Genomic DNA, 25,023 nt, shown 5'->3' with positions numbered 1-25,023 from the left:
ATTTAGCTCACGCTTTTATCCATGCAAAGCAACTTACAATAAGTTTAGTTGACCGTGTGGGTACAGCCCAAAAAAAAGGGCTGAATCAAGTATCAACTTCATCAAATATGCTGATCTACTATTTCAAGTGCTACATTTAAAGACAACAAGAGGTAGAGATTTTATTGTTTTCATTTCTTATGACTAGAACCCTTGGCTAAAAATATTGCAATTCCAACTGAATGGTAGACACTTCACATTGGCTATGATGGACCACTTTACACAGTACCAATATGGGTATTAAAAGGTGCAATATATGGGATTCAGAGGAGCAATATTGCAGCAAACAACTAACTGTAAAGATATAGTGTAGTAATGTGCTTTGTGTACATAGCCACGCATGCTTTCAGTGCATGTTAGCGTGCCTCACTGGTTAGCTTACAACGGTCGGTAAGCAATGCGCTGATAAGGCGGCCGGTCAGACGCTCCAACCCTCCGGTTCCCCCTCCGGTAAACACTGTTAGCGATGTTAGCACCGTTGGCTGCTAGCCGCTGGCTCAGCCGTCGCCGTGTTGAGAGGAAATAGATATTCTCCCAATCTTGTATATAGCACTTTTTTGAGGAACAGCTCTATGGCAACGCCACTATTCTGAGCTCTGAATATTTCTTCCGGTATGTGTATTGTATGTATATTAAAGAGTGGTGACTCGTAGTGCTATCTGGCCACCATTTCAGTCTTTTACAAGTAAGTAGTGTAACCTAAGACTGCTGATGCGTTACACTACACTACATTATTCACAATTAATTGAAATTAGATAATGCATGCCTATGGGGAGCAGAATATGTACAGCATCACACTCCTTTTCTCTTCTTCTACTTGTAATTTGTGTAGACCAGTCCTGCATCCTTCCCTGCAGTAGAGGTTAACTGAACTTATTATACTTCTGCTCTTGTTGCAGTGAAGATTAGACCAAACTCTTCCTCTACAGCACAAATCAGCTCGGCATAGCGTCTGAGCGGTGAGGGGGGGGGAGGAGTCCTTTCACATTTCACAGCTGATAGCAGGAGTGAGCAAGCACAGAGAGCGAGAGAGAAAGCCCAAATGTGGGCCTGTTCCACAATGCGTCAGGACTGCAACACCAACACACAGCGCAGTCACGACACAATAGGGAGGGGGGGGGGGGCATCCAGGAAATTACACGTGGCCGTTCAGCTTCAGTCACCCCGCGCAGTTGGAATCCATAAGAGACACAGGTCACGGCATGGGCCCTCGGTGCTTTATAGCTCGCTATTTTTTTTTTTTTTTTCAAATGACAAAAGGCGTTTCCAGTAACGGCGCGGCAGAACGTGGCGTTCAGTCAATGTTCAAGAGACGGGTAACCGATGGAGATGTAATTGGAAAGGCTGCGTCAAATGAGCCAGTAAAACACTCTCATAGGGCAATCATCAGGGGTCTCCTGCAGGGGCTGGCACCCTTGACATTGAGGAATACATTATAGGAGCCTGTCTCACGATGTGACCTTTCCTTGGGAGGCTTAAACCTCTTTGTCTTTTAGGTGGAATTCTTCAAAACGTCTTCACTCACGAAGCAGGACACCCAACAGTAACTGAAATATACTTTATTCCTTGAGCAAAAAAAACTGTTCAGTGATGTGTCTAACATCTGGAATACACCAGAATACATGAAGCCCCAAGAGCGCGCAGGCAGGAACACAAGTAATAGGATTAACTGTCGGCGCTTTGAAAAGCAATTTATGTAACGCTAATATTCAATTTCCTGCCCTGTAAATCACAATTGTGCGATTGCACAACATCTGCCCAGCGAGGACACTTCCCGCAGTTCATTCATCCACCGCCAGCCATTAAGAAAACGCTCGACTCGTGATGGGGTTTTCTATTCAGTCGCAGCACAACTGCTAATCCTGGACGAACACACAGGAACTATTTAAGGGACACCCAGACATTCGGGTGTTTCTTTAGCAGACACATGGAACTTTTAAATAAAAACGTCTCAGCGGGATAGTTCTCATTTCTCGTCAAACAATCATTGACAGGGAGCCGGTTTAGCAGACTCAAATCTGACCTCTTTTACTGCAGTAAAGAATGTTTGCATCTTAAAATGCACTCGTCCACAAGACGCTCTGGCTCCCTCCCGAATAACTTTACTCCTCGCGCCCTCTCACGTCGCCTCCTTATCTAAATAAAGCAGAGGAGATGCAGCAGCAGGTCCCAGTGTGTAAACAAAAAGCACTCCCAACCATTATCTCCTTTAGCTTCACTAAAACACACTGCAGCAGCCGTGTCCCTGGAATATTGTCTTGATAAATACGATCATGTGTCCAGAATAAAAACACTGTCCAGGTTCAGTCGGTTCCAGGTCCGTAGAGGTCCTTCAACATGTACGGCCCCTCCAACTCGTAGCCCAGCTTCCTGTAATAGTTCCTTGTTCCTACGCCTGCGAAAAAAAAAAAAAAACACCAGAGAAGAAGACAAGGAGAAGTGAAACAGCCACCAGTGGAAAAAACACTGCTGATTCACATTAAACATGCATTGATCCTTGTGGAAGCAAAGAATACAGATGTGTCTGTATTTTCTTAATTAATCCTCCGCGTCGCAGCAAAATGTGGCGTTTCATATTCTATTTTCATATCATTCACAATCTTGTTCGGCCATTTAGATGCCAAGATGCAGGCTGAATTATGACGGGCTGGGATTACGCCGACGGGATCACATGGACAGCCTCACCAAACAACGCATTTCCTCATTATTCGTGCCTCTATCATCATTGTACTAATTATTTGCCCGCACCATCTGCTCTGACTGCAGCTTCGTTCCACCATCCAGACAAGGATTGTCTGAGGAGAGGATAAACGATGCTCCCCGTGCCGTTTATGTTCTTACCTGAGATAACGGCCATTTTGCTGGAGCCGTGTTCCTCTCTGGCAATCCTCTCTGCCTCCTCCATCAGCATCATGCCAAAACCCTGACGCAGGAAGGAAGGAGAAAGGAACAGATGAGGAGACTTTGGATAAAATGACAGATTTTTACAAACGTTTGAGCTGCTTGTGCCTTATTTCGTGGTGAATCAGGCCGGGGTGTTTGGGTGTCTACTCTAGTGCCCGTGTACCTGGTGCTGGAACTTGCTGGGGTCCCGGCTGCTGACAGGGACGACGCTGCCGTAAACGTGCAGCTCACGGACGATGGACACGCCCCCTTTAAGCTCCTGGCGGAAGGACTGCGGTGAGCAGCGGCGCAGGCGCAGCAGGCCAATCAGGATGTCCTGCTCCGGGTCCTCGTATGAGAGGAAGGTCTCCCAGCCGCCGTTGGCCATGTAGTCCCTCCGCACCAGCTCCACCTGGACACACACACTCGTCTTTGTTAGGTAATGGAGCGGTTGTGCAGCAAACACACAGCATTTGGTAAATGTAAGCTTTCTTTTATGACCAGTGTGTTGAGCAATACGACTCCCTCTCCAGGATGCTGTCCGTTACCTGGTACGGTCTGACTTTGTGGTGGATCTCCTGAATGCCCACCTCTCGTGTTCTCACGTCTCGACACTGCACACAGAGAAACGTTCAAATGGGTGAAACCAGCACGGACACTCAAAATCTAACTATTTATGCTGGTCATTTTTCAGCAATAGCCATTCAGGGGATTTACATTCTGTTAACACCTCTCAGAGCAGTAGCTTTTCATTGTTAGTGGTGGGGTCCGCCATTCCTGCCTTCCAAATTGCCTCCACATGCATGACAGATTCACCGGAAATGATGTGACATGCAGTCTTCCAATGTTTTATAATTGTATCTCATTTACTGGCGTTCACACTCCTTGTTGACCCAACATCTCCTACTGCCACTCCTTCACATTAAAAGCATTCAACTGGAAGAAAAACACTTTTATTGTGAAGCAGTCAAAAATGCGTGTAGCAAACACGACAATGGTCATTTTAACCTTGTTTTCCCTCCATCTAACTCCTCAGCAACGTTGCTTGTGGCAAATGATTAGTGACTGATGTCTCTATTGGAACAATGTGAGTTTGTTTGGCTGCACTGACAACAGAAACACCAGTTGCTCTTCTGTTGTATTTCAGATGTGAATGTAGCTGCTCACGGAGTATTTGCTGCCCTCAGAATTCTGGAAACCTGTAGTATTAAACCGAACTTGCCGTTGCCGTTAGAATCAACCGGGGCTGACATCGTAAAGACTATTAGGCCTCGGTCTCCTCACGGAAAATCGACATTCTCAAAGTTCTCCTTCCATTTGCATCCGCGTGGTTAGAAAACGTTGGAGGTGCACGTGAAGGCGAATTCCGCCGCAAGGACCCCAATGTGAAGGGATGTATCCGATGGTGTGACGTCACTGTGGCCGCGGCAAGCATAAATGACGCTTTAGTTTAAAGGCTTTCAGTTCATGGATGGACGACAATACCCTGAAATAAAAGTGAAATCATGGCAAAATAGACCAGAAGTCTGGTCTGTAAAAACAAACAAAGACTCGGCCTGTAAAAAAACATTTTGCAAGTGATCATGAATTCATTAATAATTAGATAATAAAAGTATAAAGTTTTACCAGTGGGGGTGGTGGGAAAAGAGCAGAAGTTTCCACTGATCTTGGTGTGGTCTTATTTCAGCCTGATGGTCAATAAGCGCCCTCCTTGTTTCTAACAGAACTCTTTACCCCATAGGCGTTTTCTGATGAGCAGTCTTTTTGTGATGGGAGTTGGTACGGGGTCCTCTGCTCCATGCGCTGTGCTGGTTGGTTAGGTGCACCCCTCCCTGGTGATTTTCAGGCTGGATGAACTCCTAAAGTTGTCATCTACTTTCTGCTTTCCAACATAAAGTCAATAAATGTCGTGGAAGAGAGGGTGCTCCAATTCCACGCTCCAACAGTTTGAAACTCTGCTTAACTCTGTCGCCTTACTCAATCAGATGTAAATGATTCTGACAGTCAAAGTTCTACAGTACCCGTTTGGATCGCGTCCCAGCTGGATAAGTCTATAGTTTATTGGCTTCCTCACTCAAAAGTGAGCTGACACAGAGTCTTAGTTCGAGTCTCACCTCAGTGCCCATGTCTTTCATCCGGGCCAGGGCCAACTCTCTCAGGTTGCCGTGCTCCACTCCGGAGCTCACCAGCGGCATGGGGATGTCCCTGAAAGGAGGTACAAGAGCAAGGAAAAGACAAGAGGATACATAAAATGATGGAAGAACAGCTTTACAATTGTATTTTACAAATGCAACCACATAAACATAAATATATCCCTGAGGCTGTATTCACAAAATATCTTAAAGGGAACATAATGCTCATTTTCGGTTTCACACTTTTTCATTTTGGGTTTCAACAAGCGCATCTTTACCTATAATGTTCGAAAAACTTTCTGAATATACCTGTAATCACTATGTTTGAAACTCTTCGTTTTAGCGCCTGTCTCTTTAAGAGCCCCCTCCCAAAAAAAGTCCAGTGTGCTCTGATTGGTCAGTGTTTCCTGGTCTTCCTATCTGCGCTGTCATCGCAGCGTCACTGCACCCAGGGACTCACTGGTTGTATCAACTACACTGAGTTTAGCATCACTTCTACCAGTGACTGTCGTTGTGACGTCACATCCTTATGAACGTCCTGACGGCTTGTTTAAAGGCACAATGCTCCTTTCTGGCAAAGTTTGAAGAAAATGAACAGGCTTGTCAGTTTTAACTTCTGGACTTCCTACATTTTTGGCTTAAAGGCCTTACATGTGTGTGTGTATATGTGTATATATATGTAAGTGTATATGTCTAGGGCTTTTATTGTGAAAGGTAAGAACAGAAGGAGTGGATTTTAATATAATTATTATGGTCTGTCCTGCCTTTGTAAAGGTTGAAAGGAGTAGTGAAGTTTCCCGTCTTGGTTTCAGACTACAGAGCCTCTGTGTTCCGCACAACATGATTGGTTGATGCATTTATTAAAACTCAGAAAAATCAGCCTCGCTCCAGAAAAAAATGAGGTTACCTTTTTGCCACGTGATAATTGCATTATGTGTTAAAGAACTTAAAAAACAACCGTTTGACGTGTGATAAAAAAAAGGAAAAAAATGTCTAAAGAGTAATTGTCAAAGCATTTAGTATTCCAGTATTCCAGAGGACTCCTGTCACTAAGACCTTTGTTGTCTCACCTCTGCACCCGGTAGACCCGTGTCCAGGGGGGCACCAGCGCCAGGATGCGGGCCACTAGGTCCACCAGGGCACTGGGCGTGTAGCTCTTGTACCGGCCCGTCTTCCACAGCTCATACAGGCCCGTACCTCGGATCACCAGCGTCGGGTACAGCTTCAAGCCATCGGGCCTGAACGCTGGGTTCTCGAAAAACTCCTGCAAGAGAACATGTAGATCCATGTGACGCGTTAAAGCCTAAAGCGAATGGCATTTCTCTGGAGACATTACGGCTGAACAAAAAAAATCACAAAGTCACAGTTTCTTTCTCATAACTCTTCTGAAATGAAATTTCTGACACAATCTGAAATGAATTTAACACACTGAAGTACTTCATCATGAAGAACAGCAACGCATCCATTTATTTGACATTATCTGTTTTACCACAGTATGGACCGACATTTACTGTCTGCAGGGTTGAATTTGAGACGTACACAGCTTATTCTTTAGATTGACAATAAGGGCGAAAAAGAATGAAGAGGAAATGAATAACGGTGGTTCGAAAATAAAGCCTGAGTTTATATCATTCATGGGGAAGAAAAACAAAAAAAGGTCAATAAAAAAGGCTCCCTTTGCAAAGGCACCGCCTCCTAAAACGTGAAGGAGGGCATCCACAGAGCTCGTGTTAAGCAGATATCAACTGCACAACAGCGCTGCGTTATTCCATTGCAGGACTTTTTCTGGGTCTGGTTTATCACGGCGAAGAGGAATCAGTGTGATTTCCAGTCATCCTCCATTTCCAGTCATCCTCCTCCCCTCTCTGCTCCGCTATCATGATCAGAACCGTGAAGATCTGGAATCGAGGCGCATTCTCCAAAATAGGCCGCATTATCGGTATCTCATGATCTCTCTCGTCACAGCTCATAATCACACGGGCACATGTCCCACATGGCCCTGCACTAAACCCCTAAAGGGAGGGATCGGGGAGCCAATCTGACAAATAACAATTCTTCCTTACCCAAAAAATGAAGAGACACTATTTTGATTCTGCACCTGCTCCTTTTTTCTTTTTTTTTGGATCACATATCAGAGCTCCTTTGGTCGGTGGAGAGGAACCCTGTTAAGGGATGCCTCCCCCGGGACATCTGTATACGGGAGATAAGTGCGGGAGCATCTAAGGCCGGGAGGAAGTTGTAATCGAATTTCTTTATCAGGACAGCCATGACAGACGCGAGGAGGATGCAAAGCTCTCCTGCTGCTGCACGCTGCTGCTCCTGAAACGGGTCTGTGGTCCCACCGACATTAGGAATTCAGCTGGGATATGATCAGAACAACACACGCGAGAAAGATAATGGCTGAAGGAAGAACGCATGTTTGAACAAATGGGATTAATGCAAACAGAAAATAAAATGAAGAGATCCTTCCTATAGCTGGCAACCAGCCCTGAAGAGCTCTGTGTCTGAATGAAATAATTATTACCAATTTTTCATGGTTTTTATATTCGAGTAAACATCCCTCCACTGAAACCTCAGCAGCTATTTGCATCATTTGAGTCCCTTTCTTATCAAATTGGATACGGCAAGCAAACAAAACCTATGAGCTGGATTTTTTTATTCATCCGTCCACTTATTATATTTTCATGCTTAATCCTTTTAAGGGTCATGGGGCAGCTGCAGTCTTAGTGCAGGACGGGCTGCACAATTATAGCCAAAATTATTACCACAGATGAATTGCTCAGTCTTTCATCAAAATATTCATCCAGATTTTTTGTATCCATTCAACAAAATATTGTTATTCTCCTAAAATAGTGTGCAGGATTGAGGTGGCTCTATGTTTTCATTAGTGTTTACATCGCCTGAAACTACTAACGTTTTCGTTAGCTTGGAATTAGCCGTTTATATCGACATAAGGAGCGGGTCCTCTTCACGTAGTCCGCCATGTTGCACACAGGTGGCAACATTCTCTCTTGATTTATTCCCTCAGTAAACATGAGTTTATGGTCTCAATCTCTAGTTTCAAGTCTTCTTCAACACAGCATGATGTTCATTTAGTAAATTAAATGAACCCTTTCACAGTGAGTTTTCAGTTCAAAGTAAATTGTATCATTTTTGTCGGCTAAACATGTCTCATTCAGTGCTTGTACTTAGGTCCACCCTCTTGTTTCAAAAAACAAAATGGCAAAGGCCAAAATCCAAGACAGCGATGGCCAAAATGCCGAACTCTAGCTTCACAACCGTATTCCACAAACCAATGGGTGACGTCGCGGTGACTACGTCTACGTCCATGTTTGAACCAAACACTGGCTCTAGAAAGGGCCTTTTATGATTCGACATTCCCTGTAGGCCACCGTAGTTATCCGACACGCTTGGAAAGGGAGATGTGAGCGGAGGCTTGTTCAGTTGATTGCAATCGGCAACCTCACCACTCGATGCCACTAAATCCTATACACTGCTCAATGAATGCATTCAAATTTCGCCAACATTATTAGTTTGTAAGATAGATATTTTAGTGGAACAATGTAGCTAACGTTAGCTAGCTAGCCTACAGATAACGTTAGTCCTCACCGGCCGAACAATCTTTTTAGCTGACATTACTTTTTCCGCCCAACACACAGAGTTAGCACACAGCTTGTGTAATTGTTAGCTTTATCTCAAGCCGTGTTTTTGTGTTGTTCGCTCCTCTTGCGCTTGTGTAGATTCATTGTCCTCAAACTTGAGCTTTGAGTCTTCGACGCTTCAGTGCAGGGGGAAACAACCCCCTCAACTAATTAGAATTTGGATGGCAGTATCCATTTTAAAAGATAGTTGTCACTATTGCATATTGTTCCTTTGACATCTAAAGTTCTTTTTAGCTTAAAATGCAAGTTGCACACATCTGGATCCATTTCCTTTTTTATGTAAAATACAGTCTAGTTGAGGGTAACCGCTAAAGATGCTGTTGATTGTAAACAAACGAGTTATCTTCACGTCTTGACAAACCAAAATGCACTACGTGTATCATTGAGGTCCAACAATTATGTTAAATCCATTTCCTTTTTCAATTTTCAGAATATTTTATGTCCTGCATTGTTTACATCTGTGTTTGCGGTCTTCGTGTGTAGCCACATTGCTACGCCTCTTTTCACCACCACCAACTGTAGATCAGAGGAGTCATGTGACACCAGACTGTGGATCGTGTACTTATGCAAACAAAACAGGGGCCCACTCATAACAACATTGCTCCACAGCGCAACCAGTGGTCTAAACTCAATTAGGTACTTTAAATTGAGACAACCTGAATATAATTCATTCTGAGGTACAAGTGATAAAACCTGTCATACTTGTATGCATCTATTTTCCACTACTTCCACTTCCCGTCTGACTATTACTAGACGCAACCTGTGTTCGAAGTGCAGCTGGAAGTTTATGGATTCCGCTAAAGAAATCCTGAGAGGCTTAGTTTGGATCCCGGAGTGAAGATGTTCAGGAAGCTGTGTATGTTCCCCGCTCACTGACACGGTTGCGTGTCATGGGAGATTAGATGTGACAAGGAAGAGCAAAAGGGGAGACACACACAAGCTGTATGATCTGAAAGTGTCGGCGTGAGGAGGGAGGCGGGGGTGGGGGGACTGAGACGAGAGACGTACGAGGCGACGGGCGAGATGGGGGAGAAGAGAGACCGGCCGACAGAAGAGGAGTGAAAGCGTCGAGTGGAAAGTTACGACGAGAGGAGAGAGGAGGAAAAAGATGAAGCGAAAGATAATGGAGACGACAGAAAGGCGTGAGGGGAAAAGAGACAAAAACAAGGAGACGGGAGACAGAACACGCTGGAGAGACGAGAGACAGCAGAGACGAAGGAAGAAATGAAGTTCAGCAGGAGAAGTGACAGAGGAAGTGGAACAGGAAAGCAAAGAAAGAGACTCTGTCAGCCAAATACACATTTAATCTGCTTCCTCTCACTGTGCCGACCTGCTGCTGCCCCCACATTACCATCACACACACACACACACACACACACACACACACACACACACACACACACACACACACACACACACACACACACACACACACACACACACACACACACACACACACACACACACACACACACATTGAGGTAATGGAACAAATCTGCAGGAAGACACAGACTCTCTTCCACAACTTCAATATTTTCTTGTGAAAAATGAAGCACTCCGAGCTGTTGATGCTTAGAAGATTGGAGATGTCCTGAGTGCCTTCATGCCCATCATGAAGATTCCCATTTTCCTCAGTCAGCGTTAACAACACACAAAAATAACCTCGAAAAATGGTGCTTTGCTTTCGCACAACTACAACGTTTTTAGTTACAGCCCGACCGAAAGATGATCTTATTGTAGATCAGCATCAGCATACGTGTACATACAGTAGTTTTTTTCCCCACCAGTATTAACAAAATAGACATTTTGGTTTTGTCCGTAGATAAAACAACAATCTGGATGGTCGTCTGTGAGTTGGACGGTCCATCACTTTGGTCCACACTGAAATATCTTGGATGGATTCCCATCAAATGAATATATTTATGGTCCCCAGAGGATGAATCCTAAGAACTGTAGTCACTCGAATCACTGCTGTGTCGGAGTATAACCTCTCAGTACGGCTAGCATTGCTGCAGACTCAAGTTGTTATGCTAAGCTAACGTCTCCCGCCTCTATCTTCATACTTAATCTTCTCATCTTATTTCCAGCGAGAACGTGCATCAATGTGTTTCTGAAAATGTCACGCTACATCCTAAACTGTACTCTCACAAAGTGCCCCCCCCCCAAAAAACAACAACAACAACAAAACAGAGAAACAGTTCAACTCACAGTCAGATAGAGAGGGATGTTGTTGCTATTGTTGGATTCGAGACAATGAGTGACATGTTTTGGTAAGAGTCACCGGTGTGCGTCAGATTCTCGTCTGCACCAATTAGTGAAAATCTTTTATTTTCCTTCTTTGTGTCGCTAATCACTTCACTTCTGTTTTCATCAGTGTAAAAAAAAAAAAAAGAAGCCAAATGAGCCTCAAACTGAGTCTTCATTTACATCCTACAGTCAGGCGTTCGTCTGGTCCCACACACTCACATTACAGCTGTGTTTCCAATCAGAGCTGTGACGAGAGCCTGCTGCTGAGCCACGTCTGACGGGATTCTCTACTGAGTCGCGCCACAGTTGAGACCGCGAGGCGACTGTCGCAGCTCTTCTGTTTTTCTATTTTGAAGACGCTACATGTAGGACTTACTTGTTGCTACACCACTGTGAACTAAGTAGCGGTGACGCACGCTGATGCCGAGCAAAGGAAGGAGATATGATAATTGCTAATGTCACAAACTTAATCATTGACTTGTTGCATGACTTTTATGGTAACATTTTAAGTCTGTAGCCAGGCGGCAACCTCCCTAAAGTCTACCTGAACCAAATTACTCTGGAACTTTCTAGAGCTTAGCCTAATGCTATTGTACGCACAACATGCCTTCTGGTTTATTTTGTCTCTTTAGGAGCATAGAGCCACTCTGTTGGCTCAAATATGGTATTATTTATGAAAGCTTACGATAAACTGCTCCACGTCCCTCTCCATGTCCACGTTGGGCAGGTCTGGCATCATGTGGGCGACCACCTTGAAGCCGGCGTCCTTCGAGAGTTGGAAAGACTCACATACGGCCCGCACCGTGTGGCCTCTGGAAGAAACAAGCCGGAAGGTAACAGAAAGAAAAGCACATTCTCTCCATCGCACGCCATCGGACCGGCTGCTGTAATGGGCCACGTCTGCTCGCTTAGCATCCGTCCGCTCATTCATTCATTCCTGTGACGTACGGACCTGTTGGTGTCTCGGGCCACGTCTTCATACACACTCTGGACTCCTATCTCCAGCCGGGTGCAGCCGTAGCCCAGCATGTCGCTGAGGTGTCTCTTCAGGCAGTAGTCGGGCCGCGTCTCGATGGTGATCCCCACACACTTGGTGTTACTGCGCTCAGAGTACCTGCATGAGGAAACCGCCTCAGTCATTCCTGTCATAGATTATTTCTGCTCTTAATAGTCTTATATCTTATAATATAAGTCTTGCTTTGATATAATAACCTCTTTATTCTATTTATTTTAGTCCCACTGAGTATGTTGGAGTGATTCTTATGCTGGGATCATTAAGCAACATCAATTTACAAGCTGGGAGTTTGCACGGCTCATTATCCAGACTCTGGCCCCACATTATGGACACACTAAAATGCAATAAAGGAAACACAGGATGGGAAAAAAAGATTATGTTTGCAATGCAAATGTGAAATGAGGCATTAATGAGTGTTTACTCTGTGTCAAAAGCAAGTTCAAGTCTGAGATTGTTCAGTTATTTAGAAGTCCTGAAGGGATCTGGAGTTGTTCTTCTGCTGTGCTTACAGGTTGGTATCAGTATCCAGCTAGACATTCAATAGGACGACCAACTTCATTAATAAATGAGAAGTATTTTTTTTAAATGACATAACAAGAAGAAAACAATGATTGCTCTAATAACAATGGTTGTATGGTTTAGGGTTAGTAATAATAATAGTTGAAAGGTCAACGTTATGAACAAAGAGTTTAAGCATCGATCTATTCGTTACAGCCCTACTGCTTACCGCCACCCATCACTGCCTGCCATTATAAATACAAATGTATGTTTTCAGGGGCATATTTATCCACCAACACTTTTACTGGTGAAGAGTCGTCTCCCACATCACTTTTTCATTTCAAAAAAATTATCAATTTTGTGTAAACGGAACTAGCTTTGTTTACAACCAAAACATGACATCTTTAATTGAATCTGACTATTGGGCAGTACCTCCACGGTCCACCAGTGGTTGAGAACAGCTGGATGAAACGACTGTGGGTACTGTTCACCACATTAACTTCATGAGGTGATAATAGAAAACAGTTCATGTAGGTTTTAATTAATCAATCAGTCCGTGCTGGTTGGACCTCAAGGGGCCGAGGGGCCCCTGAGCAGCAGGAGACCGCTGTAGCATTAATTGAACAAGCTATCCAACGATTTCCCATGAAGACTTTCAGTGAGTTTTCAATGACTAGTAATCCTCACGTTCATCTTCGTTTTCAACCAAACTTTTAAAGCGAGACTAAAATGAAACATGCATACACATTACGGACGGGAGCCGAATAAACTACAGCCCTCCCCATCTCTTCACTGTCTTATCTTTGCATATCACTTCTATACTACCTTTATCTCACTTCCCCATTACTGTATGATCCTCAAACCGATTCCCCAACACTAGGCCAACCTTAACCTTTGCGACTGATCACTGAACGACTTTTGCCTGCATGCCGTGGGACCAGGACTCCTGGAAGACGCGTGATGTCCACAGAGCAACAGGTCTGCCCATCGAAGCAGTAACAGCAGCAGCCAGATGTGGAAAGTGACCCTTTAAATGTAATCTCAAGACAGATATTTTTCTGAGCTTCATCATGACTCCACTGATCAGTGACTCATCTGAGTCACTGATCGAACCCCCCCACCCCCCGCCAAAATGAAAACAAACAACAACAGACGCATCTCGTCCCAGCACGCCAGCCGGCTGTCATTTTCTCCCCTCCAGCTGCTCCAATGACCATTAGCTCTCCTCATGGCGGCGCATATTCCTCCCGATTCTGTATCTGCCGGCAATAAATGTCCATCTTTTTCAGTCTGCTGGCTGATTTACACCAATTACAGGAGTGTGTGCTACAGAGAGGGTGATCAGATTGTGTTGGGTGAATCAATAAAAAGTCTATTATCTCGGCCGATTATCTCACGGTACCTCGCTGTTGGGATCAGATCGGGAGCGTGGTGACAAAAACACTCACCCCCGCACACATGCGGTGACATCACAAACATCTCTCTCTCTCACACACACACACACACACACACACACACACACACACACACACACACACACACACACACACACACACACAGATAAGGGCTGTCCCCAGCCAACCGAACCAAGTTTCCTCCTTCACAAACTGAGCAGCAGCCACCGCAATTACCCCAATCACAGCATCTTAACGAAGGCTGCTGATAGCACACACACACACACACACACGGTGACAAACACACACGGGAAGAGAACACACTCTCACACACTGGCCTCTCTGGTCTTATCGGACTTGAGAGAATTAAATAGCCCACCCCCGCTGGCAAACAAACAAACAGCCTCGGTCCTGAGGAAAAAGTCATTATTTGGTCAAATGGTCTGTATGACGTCTTTTCGACAAATGGGTATTTCTACTTTGTCTTTGAATTGTCTCCAAGTCATCTAAAAAGAAAGTTGCTGCTCATCCATACTGAGCAGCCGCGCGGCTGAATTCATCTGGACTCGGTAAGCGAGAGATCGATCGGAGGGAACCGAAGAGGACTCATTCAGAGCGGCCTCGCTTATCTTCCTGCTGCATCCTGAGCGGGTTCATTCAGCAGCCTAATCTGTGGAGATGATCCTCACGCCGTGGCTTCCCACATAGTGTCTGGTGTTTAGCTGTGGTAAGTTTGCTGGGGTGGGGGGGGGGGTCAAGGGGATGTAAAACACATCACGGTGGAAAATGTTCAGGGAGATACGGTGCAATCTTTCCCATGTTGCATAGTGCACACAGAAAAGAGTTTTCGTTCGAGGAACGGACGGGAGGAAAGGGATGTAGTGCTTATTCCAATTATAGTTGCTGTTTTTTATTTATGTTAAAAAAATGTCAACTTCATGATGACAAAGTGGAATTATGGATTGTATGACAGATATTTTTTATAACTAGTTAATTATTTAAGGTAAACAAATCCTAATATTTTCTGGTTCCATCTTCTCACTGCAAATTCAATATCTTTCAGGTTCGAACTAAATAAATGACAATGTATATATGCAAAATGCAACCTCTAAGTTGCTGTCAATAAAACAGGATGATGTCACAGAGTCATATGTCAGTGGGAAAGAAATGTCCAGCAGTAGAGGAAAGCTAAATGAATGACTGTGGAGGAAATTCTACAAGTGGTGGAGAAGCTCCCTCTGGTGGAGACTACTGTTAAATATTCTCAGATATGCTTCTTTGCAGTTGCAATAAACAACAGCATAAATACAGAATGGGGTTAACCTTTTATTAAGAGGAAGAAGAAGAACACTATACAAATGTCAGGGGTTACCTGACGGCCTCGGCCACATTGTTGGAGGTGTGTCCTGACAGGGCGTCGTGCAGGTTCCTGATGAAGTAGTCTCTGTACTCCTCGGGCAGAGCCATGAAGGTCCCGCCCATCACGATGAACTCCACCTTGTCCACGCTGTGACCCAGCTGCTTCAGCTGCAGGACGACACACAACACACACAGGAGCTCTGAGCAACTACAACAGTGCCATTCGGCAGTATTGAGACATTTTACGGGCTCTTAATTGGGAGTACATACAGTACAGTAAAATAATGTTCATAATATCAATAGTAGTTATTAGGATTGAGCATAGCATCTTGAGAGATAAACTGGAAATATACTTGAAACAGCAATTGCACATCAAGCTGACTTCCAGCTGTCTGAACTCAATGGAAACAGAGGAGGACTGTTGCAAAGTGAGATTCGCAGATTGCTCCGCTGCATTTGACTAATGTGGCCATAAATTTAAATAAGGGCGTAATTGGGGTCGGGTCTTGGCAGGCGGGGGGGGGGGCAAAGCCATGACACTCATTACTGTGAACTCGATATATTATCAATGCTTATGATTTATATACGTGCAAGCATGGACGGTCACTGCACAGAAGCTGATTTGGGGAATTAGTTTCATGGTTTTTAGTTTTAGCACCTTGTGACTAAACTATAAAAGAAGCTCCACAGATAAACTAAACAGAGGCAGATGTGTCGAGCAACTACATTATATATATATATATATATATATATATATATATATATATATATAAATATAAATATTGTTGTGTAAAAGGAAATAGCCAAGCCTGGATTGAAAAGACACTGCAGGGTTACACTGACCTGCTCCACCCGGTGTCTGGTCTGAAGGTAGGGGTCGTAACGTGCTCGGATCGCTCTCATGGACGTTGGCTGTCAGAGAGAGAATCATAAAAAACATGCTAAAAATTTATATCTTAAGTTAAAGTCAAAGTTCAACCCAAAACAAAGACTGGATGAAACTACCGTACCTCGTAGCCAGTGTAAGACTGTGTGGAGTACTCGAAGTCTGAGTCCGGTCCACCGGGACAGTAGCTGCCAGAGAACACATTGAGGCATGATTTAAAAAAGGGACAGTTCACCTCAAAATACACAAGATACATATTCATCCTCTTACCTGTGGCTGAATGTATCAATCTAGATTGATTGGATGCGAGTTGATGTCTCTATCCAGAAATCATGACACGGTTATTATGGTCGTTTCAACGATGGTTGAAAGAAAATAGTCCCTCCATAAAACTGCTCACAACAATATCTGTGGATTGTTTTGAGTAAACGGCTCATGATTTGTGGAAAGAGACACTACTCTTCAGTTCTTCAAATGGAATTATTTTTGTAGTGCTTTGAGCACCACAAGCCGAGTGCCAATTTTGTGTCATTATATTGTAGAGGAGACATCTATACGGCCGTTATCGCCAACTCACACCAAAACTATTTATATTGATAGATAGCACTACAGATAAGAGGAGAAATATGGATTTTGGGTTGAACTGTCCGCTTGGAACAATAAATGAATAAACATGTGATTAAAACAACAACTAGTTGTTCTAAATGAGCCATAACAACTGGAACCTCTATCGGTGGTTTTATCAACATCTCTTGCAGCCTAAGTTCTTGGACGTGAACTTGTTCAAATGTGAATGAACATAATCATGCTCTGCTAACATCTACAGTGCACAATCTTCAAATTAAAAATAAATAAAAAGGTTCCGCAACAGAATTAAGTAAACCTTAAAAATGTTGGTGAGGAGGACACCCGTTACTCACACACAGATGTTGCCCGTGAAGCTGATGTGCGGACATCTGTGCGGTTTGCACATCACAGCCACCACCGCGATCTGGAGAGGAGACGCAAAATAAGTCAATCAGACTACACATATTGCAGTGATGTTGCATTGTCTGTGACAGGTTCTTGTATTTCTTTGGCTAGATGCAGCCAATGCCTTTCAGCTGTTTGGTTACAGCCTTACAGTGCCCAGCATTAAACTGCTGACCCCAGGTCAGGGCGCTTTGCAGGCTACTTACCCCGCTGGCAGTGCGGATGGGTTTGGCCTTCAGTTTGGGCACCAGAACACGCCGGTAGTGTTGTGGAACGGCAGCAATGATGTCGACCAATCGAGGCTGGGCTTCGAGTCCATATTTCGCTGAAGTCTTAGTCTTCACTCTTTTGAAAAGAGAATCATAACAAAATAAATATATATATATAGCATAGTCTAGTGTACATGGCAGTAGGAGAGATTTAGTCTTTTGTAATCCTCACGTTAATATGTAAAAGTACAAGTCCATGAACAGACACTCAAGTACAATTCAAAAGGAGTCTGACTCAAAGTTCCAATCAATGGGTCACAAACAACAATGCTTCCTTATAATAACTCTTGCTGACACTTTAGATTTAAGGGCTCTTTCTAAAAAAGACAATGACACATCAATTACGTTGTTAATTAAACAGTTGTATTGTCATACTGCCAGGAAAAAAAAAAGAATTGCTATCAGTAAAAAGTAAAAACAATAATGACTGACTGTTGCTTTTTAAAGCTGATGTCAGCCTTTACACAGGCCCTGTTTCATACTCTTCAGCACTGCGACTTAAATCACAGGGAAAAGTGAATGATTTTATAAATATGTAAAAGAAACACACCATTCTAAATCTACTGTAATCTGTAGACATCCAGACAGCTTGCAGAGCACTGTAATAAAAGGGTTATGTGGTGTGTAGTGTACCTCTGATCACTCTGTGTGTATACATCGGGAGGACTTACTTGTTGAGATTGATGTCTTTGCCCTCTTCATGGGCTTCAACCAGCTGATTGATAACATCAGCAATGGTCATCATCATCAGCTCAGCTCGGCTGAGATCACCTATCAAAGATAATCAACATAGTGTGACCACAATGTTTTTAGTGTTTCCATGCAGATACGAAAAGCGGAATCTACAAGCTTCGGGTACAGCTAGTGTTAGCTCTTGCAGTTTGTAAAACCCGTTCTCAGTAACTGGATGAATTCAGGCTTAAGCACGAAGGATTTTCAAAAGATGTACGACTCGTTTTTAAGACTAAAACTTCAAGTTGTATCGCTGTCATCGTGTTGTGAGACTTGGAAAGACAAGTTAGCACTAGCAACAAGCTAAAGCCAGCCAGACCGGTTTAGGAAGTCATTTCAGATCATTTTAACACATTGTAACACACTCACTCTTTTTCTTTGGCTTTCCCATTTCTTCCTTTAGTCACACAGTCAAACTTCCAACGGATAGATGCTGGTTTACAGGATTACAACTGTTTTTATCCAGTGGGGGCTGTCATAAATAGTAAACAACTCCACGTTGCGTCTACACACGGCTTCTGTCGTAAGGCAGTCGACACTGTCGTAAAATTACGTAAAACACGCTTCTCAACGAAAGTAACTGCTGTTTTACCACTGTGTTGTATTGGGTTAATTAGCATTAACTGAGAATATTTGTTCTTATCATGTCTTCACATGTTTTGGATAAATATCCTTGAACGAAAAGCACAGACGTGTAATGCACGTGGAGCCACACTGTGGCGCTGAATTCCCTCTCAAACCAACCGTGCGAGCGCGTGCAGAGCAGAGCGCGACTGGGGAACCTGGGAATCTCACTAAGTCTCACAGCAAATCCCTTTAGCTGAGAGTTGACATGGCTTGACTGATCTCCGGAGGAAGTTTCAGGAAATGCAACAGGTGGAGGAGCCGAGGGAATGAACTGTGTACTGTCGTGAGTGTTGTTTTAGACTTACACATTGAAACCAGGGTGTCATAGTACACTGTACTGGGGTTACGGTTACATTTATCGGCGGTCATTATGAAAGCATTTGACCCTTCTCTATATGTGTGCTGTTCTCCAGCTCTTGTTAGCGTCCCGGGCTAGCTGCTGGGTGTTCCTCAAGGTGCCTGCGAGAGTCGGACAGCGAAACTACTGCGCACTCTTTTCCACACGGTTTGTTCATTTCTCTTTTAAATATACTTTGACCTTCAGCTTGTTATCTCTTCGTTTTCGTTTTTACAAGCTGCTTGGAGTTGGGTTTAAGTAATAATAGTGTTACAAGTAGCAGGAGTTATTTTATTGGGTTTATTTATAGATATTCGTATCTGGCGCAATGACGAGCTGTGTTCAGGCCTATGTGTATGTTCAAATTTAGTTTGAATTAACTCTACATACAGAGTGTAATTTGCATCTCTTGTGTCTATTCATATATATGCAAGTCAGGTTGCACCATGGATGACAACAGCCTGAACGACTCCAACGTAAAGGTCGCTGTTCGTGTGCGACCAATGAACAGGAGAGGTAAGTAACTTGTCAGAGTGACACTTTTATCAGTTAGGAGTTGGACCGCACTTATTAGTCTGTTTTTCACGGGACAAACAAAGTTATTTTTAACAACGATGCCCAGCTTCAAAAGGGGTGTTTTGGTTTGTGAAGCCAGGATTATTTTCGAGGTTTCATAACTATGTTTTACACAGCTTGTTTCACCAGGTCGGGCTCTGAAAAGGTCCATTCTGCCCCTCTTTGGAAACGAGTTTTGGCTGCAGTGCTGTGAGAGTAGAAATGGAAAGAAATATGGAAGGAACAGTGACATCACATCCTGACACAAAGGGCACCATGTACAGTGTTGTGTTCAGTGCTGAGGACTGACAGGCCAGCTGACAAACGTTTTGTGTTGCTGAACAGCAGCTGCAACTTTCCCTTTCATTTCATGTAATAAATCACTTTTCCAAGTGAGTTTCTACAAAAGCTTTTAAAACTACAAATATGCCTAATTAAAGGTGCAGTATGTAGAGTTTGACGGCATCTAGTGATAAGGTTGCAGAAGGCAGCACACTGAGATCTACGCTGGCCGACCGTAGACTGTATATAAGAAGTGGACGTAGTCATCGTGAGGTCGTTTTGAAGCCTCAGGTTGAGCGTTTTGGCCTTCGCTATCTTGGATTACGGCCGTCACCATCTTGGCTTTTTGCAACCGGTGAACGGAAGTGACCATATTTGGACGGTGGATATGTGACGTGGAGACACCGTATACGGCTCTGATAGGGTAGCGACCTGTCACTCACAAGGTTGACCCGCCCTAAAGCATACTCTGCTTTACTGAAATTACTCTAAAATGAACCATCATCTTATATGAACATCATGCTGTATTGAAGAAGAGATTGAGACCATAAATTCATGTTCCCAATGTTTACTGAGGGAATACATCAAGTGAGAAGTAGAGTCATTTTCTCATAGACTTCCATTCAATCAGACTTCTTTTTGCAACCGGAGGAGTCGCCCCCTGCTGGTCAGTAGAGAGATGCAAGTTTTAAGACACTTAATATGCATCGGCTTCACTCTTCAGAACCGGAGGTTGCCTCCTGTGGCCTAAGCAAAAACGCAAATGCCGCAACTTGGAGCCATTGTTTAGTTTGTCCGTTCTAGGCTACTGTAGAAACATGGCGGCTGGCTCCGCGAAGAGAACTCGCTTTGTATGTAAATATATTAAAGGCTCATTCAAGGGCAACAAAAACACAACGATTCCTATTTTTAGGTAATTATAAACTAAAGAAAACATACTTATTCATATTACATTCCATTTTTGCCAATATACCCCCCTAAATGCTACACACTGGCCCTTTAGGTGTAACAATGGAACATCTTACAACACACGTGCACCAAATCCTGCTCTGACAGGAAGTGTCTCCGCCTTTTAAATCCTTATACAGTAGGTAGGAATGAGGAAGAGTAGCCCTGACCCTGCTTTTCCTTACTATCTGCTCTTGGAGAAGTAAAGTGGTTTTAGTGTTTGCACAGGCAAGTCCTGGGATGAATCACCAACAATAAAACTATTTCCTGCCTCTCCACATTGTGCTGTTTGTGTTACGATCACGAGGACCTGTTATCCTGTGATGGCTGTTGTGTCAGCGACTACTAAAGAAAGTCAGAATCACCAGTTAAGTCAGTACACGGTCTTTAAACGGTTCAAACAGTACATTTTGGTGATTGGACAGCCCTTTTGCAAAAGCGACTTAGCACACTACATTTTACTTCTTTTTTTTGGGGCCTATTTACTTGTCAACAGTCTGGTTCTGTTTGTACTGCAGGGACAATATGTTTACTGTTATCATTGACAATACATAATTTTTCCTCCATTGACTTCTGTTTCGTTCCAGAAAAAGACCTAAAGACCAAATGTGTGGTGGAGATGGAGGGGAACCAGACAGTCCTGCATCCGGCCATCACCAACGTTAGCAAAGGAGACCCCCGGTAAGCCGCAGAGTGTCACACACCAGACACACATGTTACCATCAGTTTAATGCAAAACCATTCAACCGTTGAAAGCTGGGTTATTTAGCAGTTGTTTGGCTTTGTCTCTTACTTGTGACATTTTTTGATTGTTACAAAAGCGTTTGTGGCTTGAGTCACAGAACTTGGACTCAAGTCAGATTCAAGTCATAAATCTGATGACTGAAGACTGGACTTAACAAAATAATGAAACTTCTTCTGGTGAGGAGCGTATAATCGCTTGTCAACTTGTTTTAGACACCAACAAAAGTTTAGGATTATTGGTCTTTACTCAAGACTTGACTCAGGACTTGTTGGTATTGACTGGGGACTTGTTGATCTTGACTTTGGTCTTGACTCGGGACTTGTTGGTCTTGACTTGGGACTTGACTCGGGACGTGTTGGTCTTGACTCGGGGACTTGACTGGGGACTTGTTGGTATTGACTGGGGACTTGACTCAGGACCTGTTGGTCTTGACTTGGGACTTGACTCAGGACTTTTTGGTCTTGACTTGAGACTTGACTCAGGACTTTTTGGTCTTGACTGGGGACTTGTTGGTCTTGACGTGGGACTTGACTGGGGACTTGTTGGTCTTGACGTGGGACTTGACTCAGGACTTGTTGGTATTGACTGGGGACTTGACTCAGGACCTGTTGGTCTTGACTTGGGACTTGACTCAGGACTTTTTGGTCTTGACTGGGGACTTGTTGGTATTGACTGGGGACTTGACTCAGGACTTGTTGGTCTTGACTTGAGACTTGACTCAGGACTTTTTGGTCTTGACTGGGGACTTGTTGATCTTGATGTGGGACTTGTCTCCGGACTTGTTGGTATTGACTGGGGACTCGACTCAGGACTTGTTGGTCTTGACTTTGAGACTTGACTCAGGACTTTTTGGTCTTGACTTGAGACTGGACTCAGGACTTTTTGGTCTTGACTGGGGACTTGTTGGTCTTGACGTGGGACTTGTCTCCGGACTTGTTGATCTTGACGTGGGACTTGTCTCCTGAGTTGTTGGTCTTGACTTGGGACTTGACTCAGGACTTGTTGGTCTTGACATGGGACTTGTCTCCGGACTTGTTGGTCTTGACATGGGACTTGTCTCCTGAGTTGTGGGACTTGACTCAGGACTTGTTGGTCTTGACGTGGGACTTGACTCAGGACTTGTTGGTCTTGACGTGGGACTTGTCTCCGGACTTGTTGGTCTTGACGTGGGACTTGTCTCCTGAGTTGTTGGTCTTGACTTGGGACTTGACTCAGGACTTTTTGGTCCTGCCTTGGGACTAAAAATAGTATTGGAGGTTTCTACTGGAAGCTTTCTTTATGCCATTATTTTGAAGTTTGACAAAATAATACCAAATCAGGGTCCACCTACTAGCTTTTTTTCAGGAGCTTTCAACCGTATCACACAAGTCTTCATCAGCTGATAGAAAGTGCTCAGATGGATCTGTTGACATGTGAGCATAGCATCTGTTTTGCCTCATTCAAGAGTATAAACGTACAGTAATTACAGTATATGGGTTCCACTAGTTTCGTTCCCTCAGGATTGCTGCCAGAGAGTTTAGAGAGTCTGTAACCAGCCCGTCAAGTTAGCACCCAGTTGCTTAAAGAAGCTCAGCTCCAAACCTCACCCCACCCATCCTCCCTCTATTACTCCTTCCATTCTTCCTTCTCCCTCTGTGTCCTTCTTGAATCATTGCTCTCTTTACAAAGGGCGTGTCTGTTCCAGCTCAATCCTGCTCAGGTAGCCAAGCCACGATTTAAAAGGAATAAGAACAAAGTAGAACAACATTTAAGATCTCAGATTTTACATTAGAATGTATGCATCCAGTCTGGAAAGATTTGTCTTTGGTTTAATATTACAACATCACAGCTTTCATCTGTGTAATGCATCAAATGTCAGATGTTGTGGGTGCAAAATGTGCACTCATTGTGTTAAATTAAACAATGCGCCACGGGGCACAGTGTTGGCTTTTGACAAAGAGTCCGGTCCTCGTCTTTCCTCCTCGCAGTGAGTCAGAGCAGCGCAGGTAGATGCTCTCTGGAGGTTCTGGTCTCCCTTCTCAGGTTACCTTGTTCAGTAAAAATGCCTCAGGGCAATCCCCCCCCAGTAACGGAGAGTATGAATCTTCCTCTTTGTAGAAAGAGAGCGTCTCATATTCCATAGTTATGCTTTGTGTGTGTGTGTGTGTGTGTGTGTGTGTGTGTGTGTGTGTGTGTGTGTGTGTGTGTGTGTGTGTGTGTGTGTGTGTGTGTGTGTGTGTGTGTGTGTGTGTGTGTGTGTGTGTGTGTGTACCTGTGTGTCTCCTCTGCCCTGACATGCTTCAGCGGCAGTATGCTTCCCCTTCGGGGCTCAACATGAACAGGTTTAACAGGCTCGGTGCAACACTCGGTGAAGCAAGCAAGTAAGCAAGTATTTTGAACTGGAGCACATCGGTTTCTGCATCGAGGCATTCCTGATTAGTTTCCCAGTCGATTGTATTCTATTATGAGCACGGCCTGTTTTACAGAAAAGCTTTGTTTTTTGTCGGGGGGGGAGTCTGAGTCACTCGCCGGCCAATTCCAACGAGGTTTTGCTGAGTCAGCTCACTGCCTGACAGGTTTAACTGAACTGCCGCATGAGCCTCAGGGGGTGTTAATATGTAACGGCACCCTGGGTAGATGCAACCAGGCGGGGATACAGCGGGGGCTTGTCAGACCCTCAAGATGGTAGAGATTAATAAAGCACAAACTTTAGAACCCATCATTATTCAGCAGGCCTGTAAAACCATAGTATACTGCATATGTTGTAAACAGACCTTGAACTGTAGCAGGAATATTTATCAGCGCCTGCAGAATAATGTTTAGAAAGTAAAACACCAACTGAGAGCCTTTCTTATCTGAGCTTTATTGCGATAAGAGCCCCACTTTGAAGAGTTTTTTGTTTTTTTTATCCGTTTATGGCATCACAAATGTTTCTTGTTTTTTATATCCTCCAGATTGTCGATGTGCAGAATTTTTTATATGTACCGAATCCACCCAATAGCATTATCAAAGCCCTAAGGCCTGTATGTTGTTGGTCCTAGACTTGCTGACCCTCCTCCCTGTCCTTCAGGGACTCCCGGGAGCTGCGAGGCTCTGCCAGTTATCTCAGGAATGTCCTTGCCAGCCCAGGAGAGGACAGGACTCAGTGTTGCTCTTTCATGGCCCAGCCAAGTCTCACATAGGGAGGCCTTGTTTCTTTACAGCCCCCAGTGTGTGTGTGGCCGTGGCTTAATTTACAGGCTTTCTTTCTTTTTTTTTAAACCCCAAATTGATATTTCTGCCTGAGTGAATACTGTGTGTTTTGAGTTATGTTTGGTAGCACACTTCAAAAGGGGGCTTCCCTGGGGACTGGGTGCCTTGGTTTAAGTATGATAAGGTTTACCATAACAAACATAACAATCTGTGTCTACCACATTTTTACATCTTTGGTGGCCAACTCAAATAGATTTGCCCGATGTTTTT

General features: G+C 44.0%; 2 protein-coding genes across 3 annotated transcripts in view; one reads left to right on the top strand and one right to left on the bottom strand.

Moving 5' to 3' along the window:
• Positions 1-1,582: 1,582 nt before the first annotated feature.
• On the bottom strand, positions 1,583-18,623 carry elp3 (elongator acetyltransferase complex subunit 3). The gene is made up of 15 exons (XM_076084861.1): positions 18,458-18,623; positions 18,028-18,127; positions 17,294-17,432; positions 17,036-17,106; positions 16,240-16,303; positions 16,073-16,141; positions 15,243-15,397; positions 11,916-12,077; positions 11,649-11,775; positions 6,125-6,318; positions 5,037-5,127; positions 3,471-3,536; positions 3,107-3,334; positions 2,881-2,962; positions 1,583-2,434 (listed from the first exon to the last, which is right to left on the bottom strand). Exons 1-15 carry the CDS (start codon positions 18,477-18,479, stop codon positions 2,343-2,345), a joined length of 1,662 nt encoding a protein of 553 aa, XP_075940976.1. The 5' UTR covers positions 18,480-18,623; the 3' UTR covers positions 1,583-2,342.
• A 2-nt stretch (positions 18,624-18,625) lies between these two features.
• Positions 18,626-25,023, top strand: part of LOC142942494 (kinesin-like protein KIF13B) — a 33,251-nt gene continuing 26,853 nt past the window's right edge. For both annotated transcript variants that reach the window (XM_076084860.1, XM_076084859.1), the window contains exons 1-4: positions 18,626-18,998; positions 19,129-19,220; positions 19,491-19,568; positions 21,425-21,518. In XM_076084860.1, coding sequence (XP_075940975.1) covers positions 19,499-19,568; positions 21,425-21,518 — 164 coding nt within the window. In that variant the 5' untranslated portion in view covers positions 18,626-18,998; positions 19,129-19,220; positions 19,491-19,498. The remainder of the gene's footprint in view (positions 18,999-19,128; positions 19,221-19,490; positions 19,569-21,424; positions 21,519-25,023) is intronic.

Source organism: Anarhichas minor, unplaced genomic scaffold, assembly GCF_050575085.1.
Source record: "Anarhichas minor isolate MPS153535 unplaced genomic scaffold, ASM5057508v1 ptg000136l, whole genome shotgun sequence".
Lineage (NCBI taxonomy): Eukaryota > Metazoa > Chordata > Actinopteri > Perciformes > Anarhichadidae > Anarhichas > Anarhichas minor.
Note: the sequence above shows the minus strand (reverse complement) of the source record. Positions and strands in the feature narration are given on the sequence as shown.

Bases quoted from the DNA above. Each gene is read 5' to 3' on its own strand.
- elp3 (XM_076084861.1), bottom strand. From the start codon at position 18,479: ATGGGAAAGCCAAAGAAAAAGA. The intron at 16,304-17,035 runs GTGAGTAACGGG...GTTCTCTGGCAG, and splicing joins TTCACGGGCAACATCTGTGT to CTACTGTCCCGGTGGACCGG. The intron at 12,078-15,242 runs GTAACCCCTGAC...TTCCTCATGCAG, and splicing joins AATGTGGCCGAGGCCGTCAG to GTACTCTGAGCGCAGTAACA.